This window comes from Xyrauchen texanus, chromosome 12 (genome assembly GCF_025860055.1).
Source record: "Xyrauchen texanus isolate HMW12.3.18 chromosome 12, RBS_HiC_50CHRs, whole genome shotgun sequence".
Classification (NCBI taxonomy): Eukaryota; Metazoa; Chordata; class Actinopteri; order Cypriniformes; family Catostomidae; genus Xyrauchen; species Xyrauchen texanus.
Window position 1 is genome coordinate 29,322,842 of NC_068287.1, and position 24,364 is coordinate 29,347,205.

Consider the following 24,364-nt stretch of genomic DNA (forward strand, 5'->3'; position numbering starts at 1 on the left):
TTGGTATATGTCTCGTCACTGTCATGACTGCTATGTTGCTCGGAACTGCACACAAGAATTGCACCTACTGTTGCACTTGTGTACATGGTAGTGTGACAATAAAGTGATTTGATTGATTTGATTTGCTAATCACAGATCTGATATATATATAACATATATATATATTTATTTATTTATTTATATATACATTTTTTATATCCATGAATATTGTGACGTTTGTGTGTGTTCTATTTGTATTGAACTTTGAACATGCAAAATATGCTAGTTGCCAATATCAATAAAAAAAGACAACTAAATAACTACTGAGTATCTGATTGGCTGCTGCGAAAGTAGGCGGTGCCCTCCACAAAAAAAAACGGATGTGGGATTGTTTTGGACATACTACATGAGCAACGGAATGGAGACGAAGCCAGAGAGTCACAAGGTGAGTACTAATAGTTATCAGTATTATTGAGTTATGTCGTCGATTTAATATCTGACATGACATCAACCGAACCTCTGTATAATATATATTATCTTTTAAACTGTTTACTTTACCTGGATTATGGCTAACAGTTTTCCACAGCTGTAGCTAGTTAGCGAGTACGCAGGCTTTGACATGGTTTCGTTCAGTTCTGATGTTTTAGGCATTGTCATTATGTCTTTATGATGGACTCACATTTACAATATCACTGTCATGTATTGGGTAAGACTTTCAGCTCAGCGGAATGGAATTGCATGGCATGACATTACTGGTTAAACCAGTTAACTAGAAGCTTTGGTCACAAGTTACTCGATATTAAAGAAAAGCTATTAGATGTATTTCTCGACACATCAGATAGATCTCCACTGCCGCTTTCTCCCTTTGATATGACATGAATGTCGTCGTAATTAGCTGTTATATCTAATAAAATATTAAGCAAATTTGAACAGATTTATGTTTCAGATCTGACTTCAGAAATAAATCCTATGTAAGCTGCTGAATTGTCAAACCATTGGAGCATAGGATATTTACCAGTTAAAATTATCTTAGTATTTAATAATGCCTTATGGGTGTATTATCGTGAAAAACAAACATTACATTGATTATATCTGTTTCAGTGTTTTTGATATGATCAAACCATTTATTGTAATCATTATACAAAGGCTTGCTGTTTCAGATTATCTATATAGTTGGTTGACAGTTGGTCATACTCTAAAAGTTTGATGTTTTATGTCATTAATCAGCTGATCTTTGAGAAGGAGGGGGTTTATCTCCACACCAATGCCAAGAGAAGCAATCAGGACACAACCATCCCTGGCTTTATTCGGATAGTTGAGCGGGTAAGATCTGTATATAGTCTATCTAAAATACTTTTGTAGTAAGTTTTTAAAAAAATATATTATTATTGTCTTAAAACAGAGTCTTTGTTGATATCTGTTTATGACATTTGAACATGTGTAGGATGGAGAGCCATCACTTGAATGGAGTCCCTTTGAGGAGGATGTGAGGAACGCTCCAGCTGTCTTTTACACCAAAAAGGTTGGTAAGAGAAAGACATAATGAGATTTTCACCATGGGAAACTCTAATCGCTCTTCAGAAATCAAAGTTTCACTTAGCACATGCACTTTTGGGAAGACAGCAAAATGCTTTTAATATCAACACTGAACTTGACATTAAAAACATATGCCACCTAAATCTCTCCCAATTCTCTGAACTGTGTGTTCCCTGAAAGGATGGGGACGGAGGGGAAGAGGAGACTAAGTTTGACCAAGGCTATGAGCCAGACTGGGCCGTCATCAGCACAGTCAAGAAGGAGAGACGGGAAGAGTGTCCACCAGTCAGAGAAACCGGTGCTGTGCTACACTTTTATCAGCATTATATTTAAATGTATAGTTTATCCAAAATTAAAATGTTTTAATATTTTACTTACCTTCATGTTGGAGTTATTTATTGTAATGTCCAAGATGCTCTTCCATTTTACGAAAGTAAATGATGACAATAGCTGTAAAATTGGTGACAATAGCTGTCCCTGGTCCACATCCACTTTTATTGAATGGAAAAGAGCAGCTTGGACATTCTGCTAAATATCACCTTTTGTGTTCGTACATGTAAGTCGGAGGGGTTTGGAATGACAGGAGGGTGAGTAAATGTTGATAGAATTGTAAGTTTTGGGGTGAATAATCTAGTGTTCGGTTAATATTGTGCAATGGCCGATAAATCAACAGTTTTTTTTTTACTTTTATATGATCGTCATCAGCCAATAAATGTTCTCATTTGGCCAATTAATTTTTCAAGCCGCAAGGGCTCCGAGAATCGCCTGCTTGCATGTGAAGGAGTCATCGGAGACATGTAAATGACCAATCACAATTTGTTTTGTTGTTACGTACCATTGTGTTACTACAATTATCAGGGATATAAACTACTCACCTTTCAGCTAAAGTCAAGTCAAGTCAAGTCAGGTCATTTTTATTTGTATTGCACTTTTCACAACACATATTGTTTCAAAGCAGCTTTACAGGAAATCATGCATTAACAAAAAAAAATGTCTGTAATATCTATAAAGTCTGAGAGTGATCATTGTGTAGTTTGATTAAATTATTGTAAAATGTATATAGTAATTAAATAATAATTGCATTTAGAACCACTGTGAGCAAGCTGAATGTGACTGTGGCAAGGAACACAAAACTCCATAAGATGTTGGTTTATGGATAGAAAACTTTGGGAGAAACCAGGCTCACTGTGAGGGCCAGTTCCCCTCTGACTAACCACCATGAATATAATGCCAGTATTAGTTATTTGTGTGCAGTGCAAGTCATGGTTTCAAATTTGTAAATTAAGTAAGCATTAAGGTCCAGTGTCTAAAGAAAAGAAGATTTGTATGAACTTTAAGATTAATGACTAATGTCTTTGAACTCCATCCTGGATTAACTGCAGATGTTCACATATATGCATTGTGCATTGTTAGTTGGCTGATGAAGGCTTTTGTTGGCAATTCAATGCTAGTCTATGTATTCCATTTCAAGAGTGTAGTCCATCAATAGGCAAAGGTGATGCAGGCAGAAATCAATGTGGTACATTGCAGTTCAACCGGCAGGTCATTTCGGTGAGGTTCGGTGGGGTCCATCCGAAGTCCAAGTTTCAGGCAGTGGCATATGAAGTGTCCAATGTCTTACAGTTGGAGTTGGCATCAGTTCATCCTCTGAAGTCAAAAGACTGAAGTGATGTCTGGCTTGCACCAGCTTTAGTTTGTGGTCATCACTCAGCGACACATAGCAGTGGAGTCCGACACCAAGCAGGAACGGAGCTGGATCTTGCCGGCTCTGGTAACCTTGGGATTCATATCCCGAGACATAGAAACAAATAGAATAATATTAGTGTAGATGCAATTCAATTTTATGCAGAGTTATAGATCATGGTAGATGTTTCTGGTTCCAGCAGACCTAACTAAAGCAGCCTAATTGTGAGTTCATGGATAAATTAGGTGAATGCTTGGCTAAATAGATGAGTCTTTAGTCTAGACTTCAACAGAGTGAGTGTGTCTGCATCCCAAACAGTGTTAGGGAGACTGTTCCATAGATTAGGAACCAAATATGTAAAGTACTGTGGAGCTAGACCATTCAAAACTTTGTATGTAGTACAAAATTTTAAAATGAATACAACATTTAACAAGTAGCCAATGTACCGATGATAAAATTGGGCTAATATGATCATATTTCTTGGTTGAAAACAGCACTCTGGCAGCTGCTTTTTGAATTAATTGAAGCTTATTTATTGAACTCGGTGGACATCCTGCCAGTAATTCAGTACAATAATCTAGTCTTGAGGTCATGAACAGAGAGCGCGTGTCATAACTTAGCTATATTTCTGAGATGGAAGAATGCTGTTCTACAAACATTGGAAATGTGATTTTCAAAGGACAGATTGGTATCAAATATAACTCCTAGGTTCTTCACTGTAGAAGACGATGTAACGGTGCATCCATCGAGAATCAAATTATATTTTAGCTGCTTATTTTTAAAGGTTTTTTGTCCAATAAATTGTACCTCTGTTTTGTCAGAATTGTGCTGTAGGACATTTCTGGCTATACGATCTTTGAATTCATTGATACACTGTTAATTTGGAGAATTGTGAATTTTCATTAGGTTTAGAAGAAATATAAAGTTGTGTATCACTGGCATAACAGTGGAAACTTATTCATGTTTCCTGATGATATCTCCCAGGAGAAGCATGTATAAGGAGAAAAACAGAGGCCCTAAAACTGATCCCAGTGGCACTCCATACTTGACTTTTGTTTGATTTGACAATTCTTCGTTTACACATACAAAGAGGTAGCGATTTGATAAATGGGACATAAACCATGCTAATGCAAGTCAACTAATGCCAACATAATTCTCTCGCCTATTCAAGAGAATGTCATGATCTATCATGTCGAAGGCAGCACTAAGAGCTAAAGGCACTAGAAGAGAAATGCAGCTGCGATCAGATGATAAGAGCAAGTAATTTGTAACTCTGATAAATGCAGTCAGTGTATTGTGATGGGGCCTAAATCCTGACTATACTATTTCTCTGTAGAAATGAACATAGTTGGAGGACGCTACCTAACGCTAATATTAAGAAGAGGTTCTGAGATTACAGGGAATACCTCTTAGAGCTTAGTTGGTGTTGGAACTATAGTAAATTTTGTTAGCTCTTCATGACCTATGACAGCAAAGGATTGAAGTTGCTGGAAAATTATGAGACACTGTTTTCTGAGGTGCTGTGGCAGTTGATTGCATAGTTCCAAAGTTTATTAAAATGTTATCGGTAAAGAACTTCATCAGTGTTTCCCACAGGATTTTGTGAGACTATGGGGGGTGGACCTCCGACCCTCTAGGGGGGTCCAGGGGCATGCTGCCCTGTACAAAAATTTTAAGTTAAATACCTCCATCTGGTGCACTTTGAGAGCAAATTTAAAAGGCTAGTGTTGTGCTCTTGTAAACAGTTTTGTGCTCTTAAAGCTACAGTAGGCAACTTTGAAATAAATTTAATTGTGAGAAACAGTGCCAATTCTTCCTTATATATATGATGCTCTTCACCCCCAGCAAGGGTTACTTGACAGCTGTTCACAAACAGAGCCAAGGCCTGCCTTTCACTGAGTCTGTGGTGCTAATTTCTCAAAGGTCCTCATTAGACACCATGTTTATATAGAAAACAATTTTATCAATGAATAAATACTATCTACTGTAGCTTTAACAATTTCGTGCTCTAACCATTTTTAAAAGCAGGGTACCATCTAGTGATGTTTGTTTCAGCTTTTGATCTTTTAACATTACCTCAGACTGCTAACGATAGCTAGCTAGTGAAGCCGTAAGCAGTGTAACGTTATGCCAATTAACCTAGTAAAACTTTAATTTACGTTTATCATCATGATTGTAACTTTTTTTAGTTCTCTTTTGCTTCGTTTGTAACCTAGCCAACCTGTATAGATATTATATTACATTACAATTTATTATATTATGCAATAGTAAAATATTTCTGCCTTTTAATTATTCACTTTCACACATTATTTTAAGGCTCTCTGATTAACTCACAAGCCCTTATTTCTCCTGAAGGAAGACTTCGAGATTCTGTTTCTTGGATGTTATCTCCACAGAAATAGAGCAGGACATCTCCTCTGTCTCACTGCCTGTTATTAACACTGCATGAATAAACCCATGGATATTTGACATTACATGGCTGTTAAGTGAAACTGGAGTGCTTTGCATTCACAAAATTAATAACTTTACCTTGTTTATATTTTTGCGGGAATTTGGATCAAGTCTCTGTAGACGGCGTGCATATCAGAGCGCTTGAGAAGTGGTTCATCACATGACGTCCGCGGTGTGGTTCCCTGAGATGCTCTGAGTGTTTTTTCCTGCACGCATGAGACATCATGCAGGGAAAGACGAGGCTGAATCCAGCTTCTTAATCAACTGCTTTTTATTTAGTAAAAGGGACTCTGTGCTTTGAACTCTATCACTGGCGAGTGAAATGTTAATATTTACTTGTTGCCATTGGCTAATAACAGAAATGTTTTGGTCGCATAATGCGAAATTTACTCGCATATGCGAGTGATATACTCACAATGTAGAGGTTTGGTTAACGTTACTTACCTAAGAAATGTGTCATCCTCCTCAAGCAAATAACGTTAGACGAATCCAGGTATACTCCAGTGTGTGTGTGTGTGTGTGCGTGCGTGCGCGCATGAGTTTACAGCAGCGGGGGAAGAGCTGACTGGGGCATGAGAGAGAGCTCAAAACACAACCTTTTATTACATTATGAGACTGAGAAGTGCAAAAATATTTTCGTTTCATTAAAAGACCATAGCAGGGCAAATTAGACTGTGGAGGGCCACCATAGTCTAGTCAATTAATGGGAAACTGCTCCATGAAGTCATTACTATTGTGCTGCGATGGAAGATCTTGTTCAGTCGATGCTTTATTCCTAACCAATTTAGCCACAGTACTGAATAAACACCTAGGATTGTTGTGGAGTATGCTCAAATATGCTGACCTCGCAGCTTTTAGCGCCTGTCTATATCTACAGACACTGTCCTTCCATGCACCACGAAATACCTCTATATACTATAGAAATACTATCACTATTAAGACTATGAGCCAAATTACTAAAGCGTCTGTCTCTCTTTAGCAGGTCAGGTCTACCCCAAAAACTCTTCCAATTGTCTTTAAATCCTATGCTTTTCTCCGGACACCACTCAGACATCCAGCCATTCAGTGACACTATACATTTTGTCACCACGACGAGCAGGGAGGGGGCCAGAGCATATTACACTGTCTGATATCATTTTTGCAAGTTCACACACCTCTTTAACATTATCTCTAGTGATCTCCGACTGATGATGCCGGACATCGTTAGTGCCGACATAAATACAAATTTTAGAACGTCTACCTTTAGCATTAGACAGCACTTGTAAATTTGATCTGATGTCAGACACCCGAGCCCCCAAAAATGTATTTTACAATAGTGGCTGGAGTCTCTATTTCCACATTCCTTACTACAGAATCACCTATTTTTAAGGCTCTTTCAACATGATTCTCAGTGAGTGCATCACGGGATGGGGAGAATCGATTGGAAACCCTAACAGGAACAGGAGAGAGGTGTTGCTTTGCTGAGCGAGTATGCTGCCTAGATGTCACCCAAACACCCAGCTGTGGGGGCTCTAGAGATTGAACCAAAGTGTGTGTGTTGCTCGCTGTGCTACCCGCATCAGAAACCGTATCTACTGGCTTCTCTTTCTCACTGACCTCTACTAGCATTCGGATGCATGTCTCTAACTCATTAATCTTCTCCATCAGCCTGACTAATTCCTTAATTTTATCAAATGTAAATCCCTCCATGCTGACAAAATAAGCTATATTAAACATGTGGCATGCAATGCAGGAAGAAATAAGATGAGCGAGTGCCATGATTTACCACAATTGTTTGTTGTTGTTGATATGGTTGTTCTTGAGTGGCAAGGGTTCCTAATCAGCAGATGTTTGAGGAGACACGAGATGTAGACAAGCAGAAGAAAAGAAAAAAAGAGAGAAACTGGTGCGTGCTGTAAAATACACGCAGTTGAAACGGTAGAAAATTGCAAGAACCCGAAGCTAGTAGAAAAATGGCAAATTATAAAATTATGAACGTGAATAAGCAATGCTAAGCAGGTTAGCAAGCTACAAACACAGACTTGTGCAGCATGCTGGCAGCAACCTTTTCTGAAGCAAATTTGCCCAAGTTGTTTGGTAAAATGTCCTAAATTTTCTTTATTAAAATCACTTGAAAGGATTATTAAGTTTAAACATTTTAAAAAGCTTTAAATACAACAAAAAGCTTTACATAGAACAAACAAATCAAATGAAAGCATACATCTGAAGAAACTGCTATCTTCCATTTAAAACACCAACATTATTTGTAGTTAAAGTTGTATGAACTTGAGTAAATATAGTACTAAATAAAAGTGAATTCATTTTGTTAGCAAATTTATGTTTATGACATTTACTGTAAACAATTGTGTGATTTTATATGTTATTTCTCTGGAACTCTGAATCTACCATTAAAATAACCTATATCAGACGACCACTAGAACAATCCCTTAAAGTTTATGTCTCCCATCTGTTGGCAGGTCAGTGGGGCTCCTTCTCTCTGCCCCTGTCAGAGCTGTACTCCCTAAGGAGGGCTCGCTTCTCTTTGGGAAGGAACTTCCTAGTACTGACCACCAGAGGGGGCGATCCACTCCCTCCACTGCACTTCCATCGAGGGGGCACCAGAGAGCTGCTGAAAGCCATGCAGCGGTACATAAGACTTGCCCCGTGAGTCAAATAAAAAAATCTCTCTTTCATATTAATGCCACTTTTGCATGTGGCACTTTTGTGATAATTTTCTGCTCTGTCTAAGATCTCCCCTGGATGGTAGGCTATTCCTGGCTTACCCACATGATTCTGGGGCACTATCTCAATCGTTTGATGAGCTTCACCTCTTCGATGATGCCAGTTCAGACCTTGTCTCTGTAAGTCTAGGGCACATCTGCTGTGTTTTTAGAGTGGTTTTGTAAGGTTATAAACTTGGCTGTAAACACACCATCTTACTGGTCGTTTCTACAGAGGTTCATTCAGGACCCTTACGAAACCACGTTTGGGGGGTTCTCCAAAGTGACTAACTTCTTCCGGGGAGCCCTTAGACCTCCAGAGTCACCCCTCAGTAACCGCTTGCCTCAGGATGCTCACTCACCACGCCTAGCTGACGAGGAGCCAGGCTTTGAGCTCATTAACTGCGTAAGTCACTGAGTGTTCTGGTTATCTGTTTCATGTTGTCTTTTTGTATTGTGTAAATATGTATGCTAAATTAAGAGTATAAATATGAGAAAATGGAAAACATTTTAAAATCCACCAGGGGGCGGAGCTCGGTCTTAGACCAGAGGTCAAAAGAGGAAAACCTTTGGATAATTGGGATCAGTTTTTGGATTCAGACGGATGTGTCACAGATCCACAGCGAGTTAAAGAGCTTGTGTTTAGAGGGGTATGTCCATGTTTTCAATGCATATACTTCTAGATGCCATAATCCAGTGATGTAATTTTCGTTAAAGAATCTTTTCTGCCAATCTAGGGCATTGTTCCATCTTTGCGGAAAGAGGTGTGGAAGTTCTTGCTAGGGTTTTACCCATGGAAGAGCACGACCATGGAGCGGGAGGAAATCCTTAGAGTCAAAACGTGAGCTTACCATCCTCTGGTTTTGTCACAACACCCCCTCCCCCCCATTCCCTTAACCCATCTTTAGAGACTTGTCTATAGGCGGATCTTTTGTGACGTCATTGTTTATGTTTGTCGCGTTGCATCATGGGAATCGTGTGGCAGGAAACACCGCTAGATACCTGTAATTTGATTGTTTTGCACGTTTGGAGGAGGATTTAGAGAAGAGGATGGTTCACTCTTGCTGTGTGGTCGATTGTACGGCTCGTTGGGGGCCTGATAAAAAGTTTTTTCAAATTCCCTCCGAAAAGGATCGCGAAAAACGAAAGAAATGGTTGTGTGCAATTACATTCTGTAGCTGTGCTTTGATACCTGCAAGCCTCACTAGTACATGCAGCATTTGTAAGTCCTATCCTGACAGCTGCTTCTACTTCAAACATTAAAGCTGCTACATGACTGCATGTTTCTCCAAGACTGGATTTGAAAGAAGGAGAAATGTGTAAGCTGTGATATACACATTTCACAGCATTTAGCATTTTTGCATTATTGGAGTGGTGGTGGCGTAGTGGCTAAAGCACAGGGCTGTTAATCAGATGGTCGCTGGTTCTAACCCCATGGCCACCACCATTGTGTCCTTGAGCAAGGCACTTAACTCCAGGTTGTTCCGGGGGGATTGTCCCTGTAATAAGTGCACTGTAAGTCGCTTTGGATAAAAGCGTCTGCCAAATGCATAAATGTAAATGTAAATGTATGATATACAATTTTTCACCATAGTACAGACGCCATTGAAAGTCTCACACTGAACACAATTGAATTGGTACAACAGTCAATACATTGTCAATAAATAAATAAGAACACTGATCAATGAAGACTTACCCGGCTTTGCAGTCGCAGTGAGCAGTGATTATTTCGCCGTTCTCTTTGGCGATCACCCACGGGAGATGCGAATCACGCTGTGACTCTGCTTGGCCAGGTCTAACCTCTGCTTTTAGCACGATCACTGCTTTCTGTTTGGCAGAAAAGATCGGCCCAACTTTTCGAGAAACAAAATAATCATAGGCCTCCAGACTTTTGAAAGCCTTTAATCTTTCATGAGTGAAGGGTCCAGGGGTTTCTATTAAATAAGAATAAATGTCTCCCCAGCAGATTGGTGGCCAAGACACGGGCGAGTCGGACCAACGTTTTTTGTCATCCCAGATCTCATATGGGCTTTGAATAACTTCGATTTTGTCACCAATACAAATTTTGAGCTTCTCTCCAAACCTCCTCCGGTCTTCAGATGTTAAAGTTCTTATATATTGTGGATTTCGCCCGCTAACTCTCTTGAAAGTGCTCGTCGTGTCTTTACAGCCCGCCATACTGTTTGTTTTTTTGCCACACAACCACTCGCGCATGCGTACAAAGATGTCAACAAAGATCCTCCTATAGCGACTTGATCTATTTGCTCTTTTGGTGGTTTCTGGTGTTATTTTGGCATTCTCTTCACCTCTCCACAACGCATTACATGTCATTTTAGCTATCTATGTAAAATATGCTTATGAGATGTGTACATTCCCACTTCAGTCTAAAAACTGTCTAAAAATGTACTAAAAACATTAAAAAAATAAAAAATAGTATATTATTTTGTCAGACAGGAGCGTAGCTTTTATGAGATTTTAGATGGATGTTTTCTCCTTTTGTTTAACGATGTGTATCTTTTCTGTTTCAGAGATGAGTATTTCAGGATGAAAGTTCAGTGGAAATCCGTTACTGAAGAGCAGGAATTGAGGAACTCTCTCTTCAGAGGATACCGAAGCCTCATAGGTCAGTTCAGCTGTCTTTCATATCCCTTCTCCACCTACACAGTGGCAGTGCTGGTGCATCTAACTGACGTGTGAGCAATCGCAGTCAGTAGTTTAGGGGCAGGATTATTGGTGATGTATCTTACCATAATAAAAGACCAACATGGGGGAAAATGTTTTTTTAAAATGGTGTGTGAGCGATTGCACAGAAATCACACAGGAATGTAGTAGACAATTTCTAGTCTAAATACAGCACAGAAAACCTCTGTAGAGAACTGTAGAGAATTTCACAGACATAACTAAGTAAACAAAGCAGAAAACAAAACTCTTTAAAAGATTTGGTGTCACTAACTTGGCAAAATTAGGGAAAATTTTGTGATTTATTTTGTCCTCAAATTCACTCATTCTATCAATGCAGAACTTTGGGAACACTACTCGGCTTCAGGGCAGACTGGCCAAACGTCCTGTGTGCGCCTACTCACAGAGGTTCCATCAAACCAGCCAATCTGATTTGCACTGATTGATCGAGGAAGCATTTAAAAAAGTTGCATGCTATAGGTGTCAGACAGTTAGTGCACGGACTGAGGGCGGTCTGTGGCCTTGCTGTCTGAGGCTGAGACTAGCACATGAGTAAATGTTCACTTAAGATTAAATTAGATTCCTTTCGTAAATTAAACAAAAAAATCGCATAACGTGGTTTTGGGAAACATCTTTTACGCGATTGATCAAACAAATGTAGATAAGTTTGCACCAGCTCACTAAAAACTCTACACAGTGTGTTTATATTGACTGATCTTGACTGGCTGAACAGGAATTAGCTTTCGGCCTCAAGCTAACTATTATGTGGACCAATGGCAGTAAGGTGTTTAGCAGCCAGTAAGAAGTTTTCCTAAAGGTCTGCCCAGGCTAGCTGTTATGAACCACCAAAACAAAATCAAAAATACCTTTTTTGTTTGGCCAGATTTAGTTCTAAATGACTTCACACCCATTTGTTCTTTGATTTCATGGGAAGTATGCGGAGGCCTTAATCGGTCATTCACTACATCTGATTTGCTATTGTTTTCTGTTTGGACAGAACGAGATGTTAATCGAACAGACAGGCATAATTCCTTCTTCTCTGGGAATGAGAACCCAGGACTTGCCCTGCTCCATGATGTGCTGATGACATACTGCATGTATAACTTTGATCTAGGTAATTGTGTTCTCCATACGTCATGGTAACTCTACTTCTATCCAACAGGGGATGCTGTTTTAACATTTTCTCTTCATCTCCCTACACTTTGTCTTTTCAGGATATGTTCAGGGAATGAGTGATCTCCTGTCTCCACTCCTCTTTGTCACCCAGAATGAGGTGGAGTCCTTCTGGTGTTTGACGGGCTTTATGGATCTAGTGGTAAGTAGACATTCTTTGTTTTCAGAGGTTGAATTAATGGATACATAAGCTATGGATGTTAAATCTTTCTCTGTTTTTAGCACCAAAACTTTGAGGAGTCTCAAGAGGCCATGAAGCAGCAGCTCCTTCAGCTCAGCCTCCTACTAAGAGCGCTCGATCCTGAGCTATGTGACTACCTGGGTAAACACACATGCTCATGCGCTCTCTCTCTCTCTCTCTCTCTCTCTCTCTCTCTCTCTCTCTCTCTCTCTCTCTCTCTCTCTCTCTCTGTATCAACATCTGCTGTCTCAAAGTCAAAGTTTTATTTGTCTAATGTACATGGCAACAGCAGCACTTGTTAATAATTAAATTATTAACAATCAGGTATTTTTTTAATCAAGCTTCCATGTAAACATTTAAATCAACATTAAAAATAAATGAGAACGAACCGGTTATAATAATTTATATCAAATATAATTTTCTACATAAAAAAAAAAAAAAAACAATCAAATATACTTAATACATTTATAAAGTGGTATATGCTTGTGGTGTAAAAGAAAAATAAGATAACTCAATGTGAGTAGTAATAAAAATATGAACAACCATTTACAAGTTATGTGTACAATTTTATTATGATGTACATTTCTTCTTGTTTGGGGGCATGACCTGTTCAATATTATTGAGTTCTTCTCTTTCTCTGTCACAGACTCTCAGGATAGTGGTTCACTTTGCTTCTGTTTTCGATGGTTACTGATTTGGTTTAAGAGAGAGTTCTCTTTTGAAGACATCTTGAGTCTGTGGGAGGTAAGATAAGTCAAATGGGTAAATGTCAACATGCAGCACTTTTTTTGTTTGTTGCAGTTTATTTTCGTGAAAGTGTCACAAACAATCATGTTAAGTTGAGCAAAAAACAAGGTTCTATTTGGGTTCTTAATATTGTTATAGACTCCTGTAATATTCAACTAAAACATCTTAATGTATTCTTGTTGTAGGTAATGTGGACCCGTTTGCCTTGTGAAAACTTTCACTTACTGATGGCCTGCTCCATTCTTGAGTCACAGAAAAAGGAGCTGATTGGCTCAAATCATGACTTTAACTCTATTCTTAAGGTGTGTGTTCTATACATAACTTATAAAGTGTTGTAGCCGATGGAAACAAGAAGAAAAAGTATTTTTTGGAAAAAGTACAGTTGAATAAAAATTATTATAAATAATTTAACCAGTTTCAATCATGCCTTTACATGTGTGTAAACGTGTGTGTTTTTGTTTACAGCACATTAATGAGCTCACCATGAAGCTGGACCTGCAGTCAGTGCTCTGTGGAGCTGAGGCCATTTATTTGCAGCTAGCTAATTGCAAGGTGAGATGGGACAGAGCTCTGCTGAAGAGATAGGACTGCTGATATAGTATGACAAATAACCATAGTCATACATACTACATAATGCTTGATAACTGCTTTGTTGCAGGAGCTGCCTGTGAAAGTGCAGGAAGTTCTTGGACTCTTTGTCCCCTTAAGTTCTTCAGAAGAAAGCCCAGATTCTGAGCCTAGAGATACTGATGCCCTTCTCATCCATTCAGAAGCCAGGGGAGCTACAGCCTGCCAGCAATATAATGGGCAGTCACCACAGTGCCCACGTCCTACATACCCTTAATTCCATTGATTGGCAGAAGGAAGAGAGTGGATTTTAATTTAAATGTAATCGTGAATATTCCAAAAGATTGATGATTAACATTTTTCCTCAGAAATATTGGTGATTGTAATTCAGAGATTCAGATCAACAGCTGCAGCAATCTAATAAATTGGGGATTAGCTGTTTCATGTGATATTTTCCTAAGAAGGGCAGAATATTTTCAACATGCTGTTCAAACTGAGATGTGTGAATGACTGTGAATGGCATTGGAAACATTCAGAAAGAGAAGGAATTCTGACACCCTGTAATGGTTTGTTTGTGCATCTGTTGATACTATTGTGCTTTAAGGAATATTCCAGGTTCAATACAAGTTAAGCTCAATAGCATTTCTGTCATAATGTTGATTACCACCAAAATTATGGACTCATTCCTTCTTTTCTTGAAAAAAGACATCTGGGTTCCAGTGAGCACTTACAATGTAAGTGAACGTTAGATGTTAAAATACTAACTTTTTCAAAAGTATAGCCAAAAGAGGTAAACAATATGCGTGTTAAGATAATTTTAGTTAGATACAATCGCTTACTAACCTTATTTTCTCTGTGTAAATTTGCAGTGCTTTTATTAAATTATATTATATAATTTCTGCATTTTAAACACTCCAAAAATGGACCCCATTCACGTCCATTGTAAGTGCCTCACTGTAAAATGTTTTTTTATTTTATATATTTAAAAAAGTTGCTGAGTCTAAATGCTACATTGTGGTAATCAACATTATGCCACAAATGCTATTTATTGAGCTTAACTTGTATTGAACCCAGAAAAGTCCTTTAAGAGTATATCTCATTGCTTGTGTGGTTATGTGTTCCCAGCTCTTGAAGTATACATGTTTTAGTTATTATTTAGGTATGTATTGTATTAAATGTATATTCATTATTTTATGTCTCTGTCCTGTTACTTTTGTCTGCTTCTTCCCCTTTTACCTTTTTGCATCCATTAAGATAACTAAAAGTTAAACTCAATGACAGTTAGATGATGCTGTGCAGCACCATTTTGCATGCAATGTAGCATGAACTACAATTTAAATGACATATTTTGTTGTTTGTTTTTAACCAAGGTGCTTTTTTGTGTGTTTCATATTGCTAATGCATCTAAAATAAAACTGTCAAACGTGTTCTTTGCTAAATGTGTTCTTTATTCTCTTTCCCACTATATTTGTTCATTACCCTAGATAAACCTATTTAATTTAAATCTTTGCACAGGGATAATTCACCCAAAAATTAAAATTTGTCATGTTGTTCCAAACCAGTATTGCTTCCCTATTTTCTTTCGTGAAACACAAAAGGAGATGTTAGGCAGAATATCAGTCATTATCTTTAATGGTACAGGAAAAAAATATGTAATGAAAGTAATAACTGGGAGATGAGAACTAAGTTTTTTAGTACTTTTTATAGTAGAGAAGTTAAATAATTGTTTTATTTTTAAATGAGATGCAATGCTCAGAGTAAAGTGATAAATTAATGAAGCGGAAAATCTTCTAATGTTTGACATATGTTTTGTTTAACCACTAAATTTATGTTTGGCACAGAACGATACGGCCCATATGCCAAGAAGTCACCACCAGTGCCATCATCACACAAACAAACACATTCACACACTCCATCAGCAGGTGTCTGACTGGGGTTAAAAGATCAGGGTAAATGGGGTCACTGTTACCCACTGTCCTGGCAAATGAGCTAGAAAATGAGGGGTGGAGAACCACGCCTCCTCACCATCATTCGGCCTCTTCTTTTCTCTGTCTCTCTTTCACCCTTCTTTCATTTTCCCACTGTTTGTTTGAATACAGCTGCAACATATGAATTTAGCATGGCACTTAAACAGCCCTGCGATCTGCCACCCTTCTTTGTCTCATACACAAACACATTTTTACTCATGAGACTCATCTTGTCCCCTTTATAACCAGCATGACCTCACTTTACTGGGGATGAGGGGAAAAAGAGTGCCTCATTCTAACTCAATCTGCTGTGAGTTAGGCTCTAGTTAGCTTTCATTGCCTAAAGGTGTTTGAGCAGCTTTGTGTTGTCAAAGTGAAGTCGCTCTTGGTGCATTTGAGAACTTCATCACTTATAATAGGTTATTGTCATGTGATTGCGGCTCTTTGGCTGATATGTCTCTGGGTGAGAGTTATATCAGACTCCTGATGTTTTCACAAAGTTCTATGCTCTGTTCTTTCTTTCTCAAACAAAATGGGGAAGAAATTAATGTGAATTAAGAAGTAAACAGCAGTCTAACAGAATGACCCCACTGCAAAAAAAAAAAATGATTTTCAAGACAAGTATTTTTGCCTTGTTTTCCAGTAAAAATATCTGAACATTCTGAAAAAAAAAAAAGAAGTGATTTATTTACTTGTCAAGCAAAATGGGATAAGAAATTAAGTCTTGTTTTAAGATAAATCTAATCAAATTTAGTGAACTTTAGCCTCAAAACAAGAAAAAGAAATCTGCCAACGGGGTAAGCAAAACAAACTCTTTGAATTTTTATTTTTCTAACTCCTTAGACAATTTTTTTTTCTTGTTTTAAGCATAAATCTCACTAAATTTGATTAGATTTCTCTCAAAACAAGACTTAAAATCTTATGCCAGTTTGCTCGTCAAGTAAAGAAATCACTTTTTTTTCAGAATGTTCAGATATTTTTACTGGAAAGCAAGACAAAAATACCTGTCTTGAAAATGATTTTTTTGCAGTGGGGTCATTTATTGCAACATTTAATTTCCAATTTTCCAAGAATCAGGTGTTCAGTGTTTAGATTTAGTGTTTAGTGCTCTAGAAAAAGACGAATACTATCTAGCCACTGTTGTAAAAATGACTTAAGCCAACTCCACTCAGAAATGATCATTATTTCACAAGTTCACATGCTTCTAAAATGCTTGCGTGAGATGAAGGTAAACAGATTTGGCTTGATGTCCATGAAGCAAAAATATATCTTATAATATCTGAATAGTTTTTCCTTTACACCAATGGTATTAAATAAATAGAAATAAATGGAAACTTTTGCTGTCTCCTAAGGAAACAAAATCAAATAGAAACATTATCTCACATGCATCTCCTCTGGACTTTTAAAATAAGTCTCAAACTGTGCTCAGATTTGCCAAGATACCAAACTACACAATCAAATGTCAGATATTTAAAAATGAACTTGAACATTTCTCATCTGTCTTCCAAGACACTCTGGGCTATGCTGTCCAATAATTTTTACAGATCTGTCTGTACATGAGCTCTGTTTTTGTTTCTCCTAAGGAATTGTAGAAGCATCTGAGACGAAGTTGATACTTAAATCAAAAATAAGAACTGAATTGTTCTGAGCCATGAAAGAACAACCTCTGAGCAATAAAATGTTTCACTGACAAGGTTAATCAAAAATGTGATTAACTATAAATTACTACTTCACTGTAATTGTAATCGGATTAATTTACTGATTAGTTAATCAAAAAGTAATGCCATTTCTAATTTAAAAAGTAAATACCGTAATACAGTAATTAATTACTTTGTAATTAGATTACATCTGACACTGATTGTGATAGACAGGATTAAACAAGATTAGATTAGAACATTTAATCCCGAACTCTCAAATTTTAGTTTTGACCTCCATTTAAAAACACATTTTATTTAGGGTTACTTCATTTTTAGAGTTCTCATAGATAAATGTTAGGTCTTATCCCAAATGTTAGGGGCCACAAAAGCTAGCACATGAAATTCACACCAAGAACTACTATCCTGTAAATGAATGCATTTAAAAAGTAAAAAAAAAAATTATAATAATAAATTTGTTCTGAACAAAATCATAATAAATTTTGCATGGCTAATTTTTTTACAAAACCCTAACTTCTAGCATTTTAAATGTTCAAACACCTGTGTGCATACTGGAAAAAATCCAGTCTTGAGTACTTCATTTTAATGGCTTGCTGTGACTGTGTGGACCATCCATGAGTCGAGTGCTGGTGTGTGAATGTAAGTGTTTGGGTGAGTGGGAGCAGAAGGACAGGCACTGGTGTCTGACAGTGATTTGTGAAGAGAGACAATACACCTCATTGACATGCTTGGCTCCACTGTCTGTTGCACATACCTCGCCCAGCCCTCCCATGAGGATTCAGCACTCTTTAAACAGGACAACAGATTGCCACAGGCCCAGGGAGGGGCTCATTGCATGTTGTGTGAGATCGAGAGGCATAATGGGAGACTAGTTGCATTGACAATGAGATTCCAAAGAGAAACAAAAAGTGTCGATTAGGTGGCACGTGAGTAAGTGTGACTTCAGTATGACAAAAACAAAAGTTACACACTCCAGTTTTACCCCACAGTCTCAGCCTCTGTCTTGCCTCCTGTATCATATTCCAAAAAGCTTTTCCATCTGCTTTGAGCCTGGTGTCATTTAAGACCTGAAAAACCAGGTGTTCTGGAGTATCAGTTGCAGTTTATCTTCTCTCGCTCTCTCTCTTTTTTTCCCTTGAACCATCATAACCTATTCTATATAAGAAAGACAACCATGCTTAACTCATGCTAAAAACATGCAGTACACTTGCTGGTCACCATTATGTTTTGGATGCTGGTGACAAAATTTGAATTCTGGAGTCCCATCAAGCTTCTTAACTGGATTAAAGTGCAAAAGTTCCTTTGCACTTTAAGAAATCTACAGGTGAAACTCGAAAAATTTGAATATCGTGCAAAAGTTCATTAATTTCAGTAATTCAACTTAAAAGGTGAAACTAATATATTATATAGACTCATTACAAGCAAAGTAAGATATTTCAAGCCTTTATTTGATATAATTTTGATGATTATGGCTTACAGCTTATGAAAACCCCAAATTCAGAATCTCAGAAAATTAGAATATTACATGAAATCAATAAAAAAAGGATTTTAAATACAGAAATGTCGGCCCTCTGAAAAGTATAGTCATGCATATGTACTCAGTACTTGGTTTGGGCCCCTTTTGCATTAATTACTGCCTCAATGCGGCGTGGCATGGATGCTATCAGCCTGTGGCACTGCTGAGGTGTTATGGAAGACCAAGATGCTTCAATAGCTGCCTTCAGCTCTTCTGCATTGTTTGGTCTCATGTCTCTCATCTTTCTCTTGGCAATGCCCCATAGATTCTCTATGGGGTTCAGGTCAGGCGAGTTTGCTGGCCAATCAAGCACAGTAATACCACGGCCATTGAACCAGGTTTTGGTACTTTTGGCAGTGTGGGCAGGTGCCAAGTCCTGCTGGAAAATGAAGTCAGCATCTCCATAAAGCTTGTCTGCTGAAGGAAGCATGAAGTGCTCTAAAATGTCCCGGTAGACGGCTGCGTTGACTCTGGACTTAATAAAGCACAGTGGACCAACACCAGCCGATGACATGGCTCCCCAAACCAACACAGACTGTGGAAACTTCACACTGGACTTCAAGCATCTTGGATTGTGTGCCTCTCCATTCTTCCTCCAGACTGTGGGACCTTGGTTTCCAAATGAGATGCAAAATTTGCTCTCATCAGAAAAGAGGACTTTGGGCCACTGAGCAACAGACCAGTTCTTTTTTCTTTAGCCCAGGTAAGACGTTTGACATTTGAAGCCCATGTCCAGGACCCGTCTGTGTGTGGTGGCTCTTGATGCAGTAACTCCAGCCTCAGTCCACTCCTTGTGAAGCTCCCCACACATTTGAATGGCCTTTTCCTGACAATCCTCTCCAGGCTACGGTCATCCCTGCTGCTTGTGCACCTTTTTCTTCCACACTTTTCCCTTCCACTTAACTTTCTATTAATGTGCTTTGATACAGCACTTTGAGAACATACAACTTCTTTTACAATTACCTTTTGAGGCTTTCCCTCCTTGTGGAGGGTGTCAATGATGGTTTTCTGCACAACTGTCAGGTCAGCAGTCTTCCCCATGATTGTGAATTCAACTGAACCAGACCGAGAGACCATTTAAAGGCTCAGGAACCCTTTGCAGGTGTTTAGCTGATTAGAGTGTGACACTTTGAGCCTACAATACTGAACCTTTTCACAATATTCTAATTTTCTGAGATTCTGAATTTGGGGTTTTCATAAGCTGTAAGCCATAATCATCAAAATTATATCAAATAAAGGCTTGAAATATCTTACTTTGCTTGTAATGAGTCTATATAATATATTAGTTTCACCTTTTAAGTTGAATTACTGAAATTAATGAACTTTTGCCCAATATTCAAATTTTTCGAGTTTCACCTGTAGTTGTTTAATCTGGTTAAGGTGTCTAGTGCTGAAACCAGTCATTTTTGTTGAAACTGATTGACCAAGGAAATCTAGCTGGTTAAAAGGTCTGATTAGTGCTGAAACCTGGACTTTCAGGTGAAGCTGGTAGACCAATAAATCTATCTGGTTAAGCTAGTTAATAAGTCTGATTAGTGCTAAAACCAGCAGTTTTGGTGAAGCTGGTTGGCCAATGATTTTTTGCTGGTAAAGTTAGTTAAGAAGTCTGGTTAGTGCTGAAGCCATCACTTTCTGGTAAAGCTTTTTGACAAAGGATATCTAACCGGTTAAACTAGTTAAGAAGTCTGGTTAGTGCTGAAACCATCACTTTCAGGTAAATATTTTTGACCAAGTATATCTAGCTGGTTAAGCTAGTTAAGAAGTCTGGTTAGAGCTGAAACCAGCACTTTCTCACTTTCTGATGTTCTGGTCAAAAGAAACATTCTGGTCAAAAGAACCATTTTAATAAAATGCTAATAACATTTGATTACTTTGTGCTATTGTTATGAGACCAGTCTTGGTAGATTCCATGGGTCTTGCCAAGAATGTGGATACCAATTATGCAATGATCAATCAAACTTCCCGTCCAACATTTTTAAATCCTTTAAAAACCTACTTTTTCGAACTCCTCCTAAAGCATTTGTCAAATTTGAACCAAAATCAAATCAGACCACCTTCAGACCATGCTGACAAAAAGTTATGGATTTCATGTTGATAGACCAAACCATTTTTATTTAATACAACAATGAATTTGATGGCATGGCACCAGAATGGTTTTCAGGCTCTAACTTGGCAACGCTTTTGCGTATTGAAATTAAACATTATATGTGTCATCATGACTGTACCTTGACCACACCATATCGATTTAGTTACAGTGCCACATTTTGGTCAAAAGTAATAAGCTTTTATGTCCCAATGCAATTGATAGTATTCATGGTTTTTCAACCATTTGGCCTAAGACAAGATTGCTATAATTACTTATTTTTTGCCATCGTTATGCCGAATAATGGTTGATGTGCTTGGCCCCTTAATTGCTACTTGCAGCTATATGTATTTATAATAATATTAATATATATATATATATATATATATATATATATGTAAATTGAACTTCTAAAAAACCATGACCTTCAAAAATTGTTTGACGTTTCAGAATCAGTTGACAGAGTCCATGACAAAGTATATCAAAGTCCATGAATTACTGCATATACATGAAGTACTGTATCTTTAGTTGAAACACAGATATACATTATCTGATACACTTTACGGTCAACAAACATCCAAGACTTATTGTTATTCATTTCCATTGACACAGCTTGGAGATTACCTTTTTCTCTCCTCTCTCTATTGCTCTCTCTTTTCTTCTCTCACTTGACGGTGACAAGCTGTTGCTCTGTCTCTCTGGGCAACACCCTCTCTTGTCTGAGCTCCTCTCTCCTCCCTCTCTCTTTCTGTCTCTCTCGCTTTCCCTCTCTCCACCTGTTGATGCCATTGTTGCTCAGCCAGCATTGTTTTCTTTTTTGCTTAATTCATTTTACACACCCCTTTTTTATTCTTCACTTTTTTGTCATCAGTCACTCTGTCTCTTGGAGGATATATAACAGGGAGAAGAGAGAAGAAGGGTTAGAACACAACACGAGTACTTTGGAGAAACACTCACACATAACTCAAGCAATTTAAGGAGTCAGAAGAAATTGGCACTTGCTCTAACAGTCAAATTTACATTCTCTAACTAGTAGTAGAGTGCATTTAAACTCATAAACACAGCTTATTCTCAAGACAGCCCAAACATCTCTTCTACTTGGGTTAAACACATTCAGTTTTGGATCACAACTGCTGGCAGGAGTGATGTCTGTGTCTCTGTGGTGTAAAGAGGAGGAGGGCCAGGACAGGACTCAGTGTCGGGAGTCTTTGGTCAGAGCCCCCTGGGATCCAAGCGCCTCTGGATTGAGGGTTATTCAGAGACTTCTACAGTCAGAGGAGAGGTACTTGCCCTCCCCACTCTACATCTCCCTCATCCAGAGAGAACCTCAGCGCAGAGAGGAGCTCGCTAAGTCGACCATGGAGGTGCATTTGTATTTAAAGATTTGTAAAGTTTGTGATATTTTTTGAAAGGTTCTGTTTGTGCCTCAAATTCTTTTTTATGCATGAAAATAGACCGGTTTACCATCTTATCACTTCACAGTATCTTGAAATAGTTCTCTCTATACTACATATACTGTATCCATATACTTTATTTGAAGACTTTAGGTCATTGCTCTGATCCAAAAGCTTGGGGCACTTTTACTGCAAGTGTGCTGGGGCTAAACGCTTTTCTGTTCTGTTTAGTTGTTTAAATCCTTCTTTTTCTGTGTTTCTGTGATAGGTGTGCTGTGAATGTGACTGCAATGAGTCTGTATTCCCCCTGGCTGTCTCCCTGTTGGATCGATATCTGTCAGCAACTCTATCTATGCCTGTCTCTCCATCCTGTCTGGCTGCAGCTTGTATCCTGGTGGCTTCCAAACTGTCAGAAAGTGATACAGTTAGTGCAGATACCCTCTGTGCTGCAGCAGAGTATGACTTCCTATCCTCAAACATTCGGGTGAGTTTCATTTGTTAACTTATTAATTCGTTTTTTAGGAAACCCCACTTAAGTCACCCTTCTGGGTTTACAAATGATTATATTATATTATATTATATTATATTATATTATATTATATTATATTATATTATATTATATTATATTATATTTTAACAGGAAATGGAGCGTGTTGTCCTGGCGACCCTGCGATGGGATGTGGCAGCAGTGACCCCTCAAGACTTTATACCACACTTTCTTCGCATAATCGGGGAACTGAAAGATAGTGACACAAACACAGGAGACTTTTTCTCAACATTGAAACGTCATAGTGACACACTTGTTGCCATGTGTGTGTGTGACTCTCGTTTTCTGGGAACGCCTCCTTCGCTGGTTGCTGCAGCCGCCCTAAACTCAGCCCTTCGCGGTTTAAGGGCCAAGAGTGCAGGAGAACTGAGTGTCATGACCTCTGCCCTGGCCACATTCTGTCAGACTGATGTGGTAAGCAAAACTTTTATTTGCGAGCGAGTAGGAGATATATATCATTAGTCTGTGTGTGTCAATATTTATATGTACTGTATCTCTATGTTTGTGTGTGGCAGTTGCTGACTGTATTACTGTCTGTCTACAGGCTGTTCTACAGTGCTGCACTGATCTGATTGAGGGAGCTCTCAGGGAGAGATTGAGAAATGGAGCACAAGAAGAGAAAGATGCTGATATTGAAGATGAAAGAGTCAGCACTCCTACAGACCTAAGAGAAATAGACTTTTAAAGCAGGGTTAATTCATGAGTGATATTTATTGTGCCTGTTTGTCTGCAGTCTCACTTTAATTTATCAGTAAAACTGATTTAAACACAATGTGACATTTATGTTTTGTCTTATGTAACTTTTGAAGTGATCTAATTTATAACAATTTTATTTATTTATTTGAAGGATTATTTACGTTGAGAAGATTTAATTGTGCCATATTTATTACTTCTATTGCCATAACTGTAATTGTGACTATTTATGTATTTTAGGTTTATTTTCTTCACTTTATGTATTGCGTTTCCACATTTTATAGTTAATTTATCATATTATTTATTGTGTGCAATTCTTTTTTATTTTAATTTGTTTTGCTTATCAGTGTTTCAACCGGTTTGTAATCGAAGTGTATGATAAAATTAAAATCTATTTTTCGAATTAATTGTCTATATTTATCAACAATAGTTTGTCAGTAGTGCTTGAATCTCTCATTGTCCATTTAGCTGGCCTCATATTAAAGGAATAGTTCTCCCAAAAATGAAAATTCTCTCATCATTTACTCTCCCTCATGCCATCCCAAATGTGTATGTCTTTCTTTATTCTGCTGAACACAAAATAAGATTTTAAAAGAATATCTCATCTCTCTAGGTCCCTACAATACAAGTCATTGGTGACCAGACCTTTGAAGCTCCAAAAAGCCTAGGCAGTCATAGTAAAAGTAATTCATACAACTCCAGTGGTTTAATGTATATGTCTTCTGAAATTATGCAATCACTTTGGGAGAGAAACAGATACAGTTTTTCAATATTTTTCTATAAATATCTACTTTAACTTTCAGAATGTAAAAG

General features: G+C 37.9%; 1 protein-coding gene across 2 annotated transcripts; it reads left to right on the forward strand.

The window, feature by feature from the left end:
- The first annotated feature begins 362 nt into the window (after positions 1–362).
- Positions 363–23,543, forward strand: tbc1d17 (TBC1 domain family, member 17). 2 transcript variants are annotated; one of them, XM_052139550.1, is made up of 20 exons: positions 363–424; positions 1,207–1,302; positions 1,424–1,501; positions 1,696–1,813; positions 8,107–8,293; positions 8,379–8,490; positions 8,585–8,755; positions 8,874–8,999; positions 9,087–9,190; positions 10,878–10,972; positions 12,026–12,142; positions 12,243–12,343; positions 12,424–12,523; positions 13,029–13,126; positions 13,315–13,431; positions 13,595–13,629; positions 22,035–22,281; positions 22,580–22,795; positions 22,952–23,272; positions 23,403–23,543. In XM_052139550.1, the coding sequence occupies exons 1-20, from the start codon at positions 386–388 to the stop codon at positions 23,541–23,543; spliced, it is 2,619 nt and encodes an 872-aa protein (XP_051995510.1). In that variant the 5' UTR covers positions 363–385. The 2 variants fall into 2 exon arrangements, with proteins under 2 accessions (XP_051995510.1, XP_051995511.1); XM_052139551.1 differs by lacking the exons at positions 22,035–22,281; positions 22,580–22,795; positions 22,952–23,272; positions 23,403–23,543 and adding an exon at positions 13,788–15,201 and having other exon boundaries at positions 13,595–13,681.
- The last annotated feature ends 821 nt before the right edge of the window (positions 23,544–24,364 follow it).

Bases quoted from the DNA above. Each gene is read 5' to 3' on its own strand.
- tbc1d17 (XM_052139550.1), top strand. From the start codon at position 386: ATGAGCAACGGAATGGAGACGAAGCCAGAGAGTCACAAG. The intron at 1,814-8,106 runs GTGCTGTGCTAC...ATCTGTTGGCAG, and splicing joins TCCACCAGTCAGAGAAACCG to GTCAGTGGGGCTCCTTCTCT. The intron at 9,191-10,877 runs GTGAGCTTACCA...TTTCTGTTTCAG, and splicing joins GAAATCCTTAGAGTCAAAAC to AGATGAGTATTTCAGGATGA.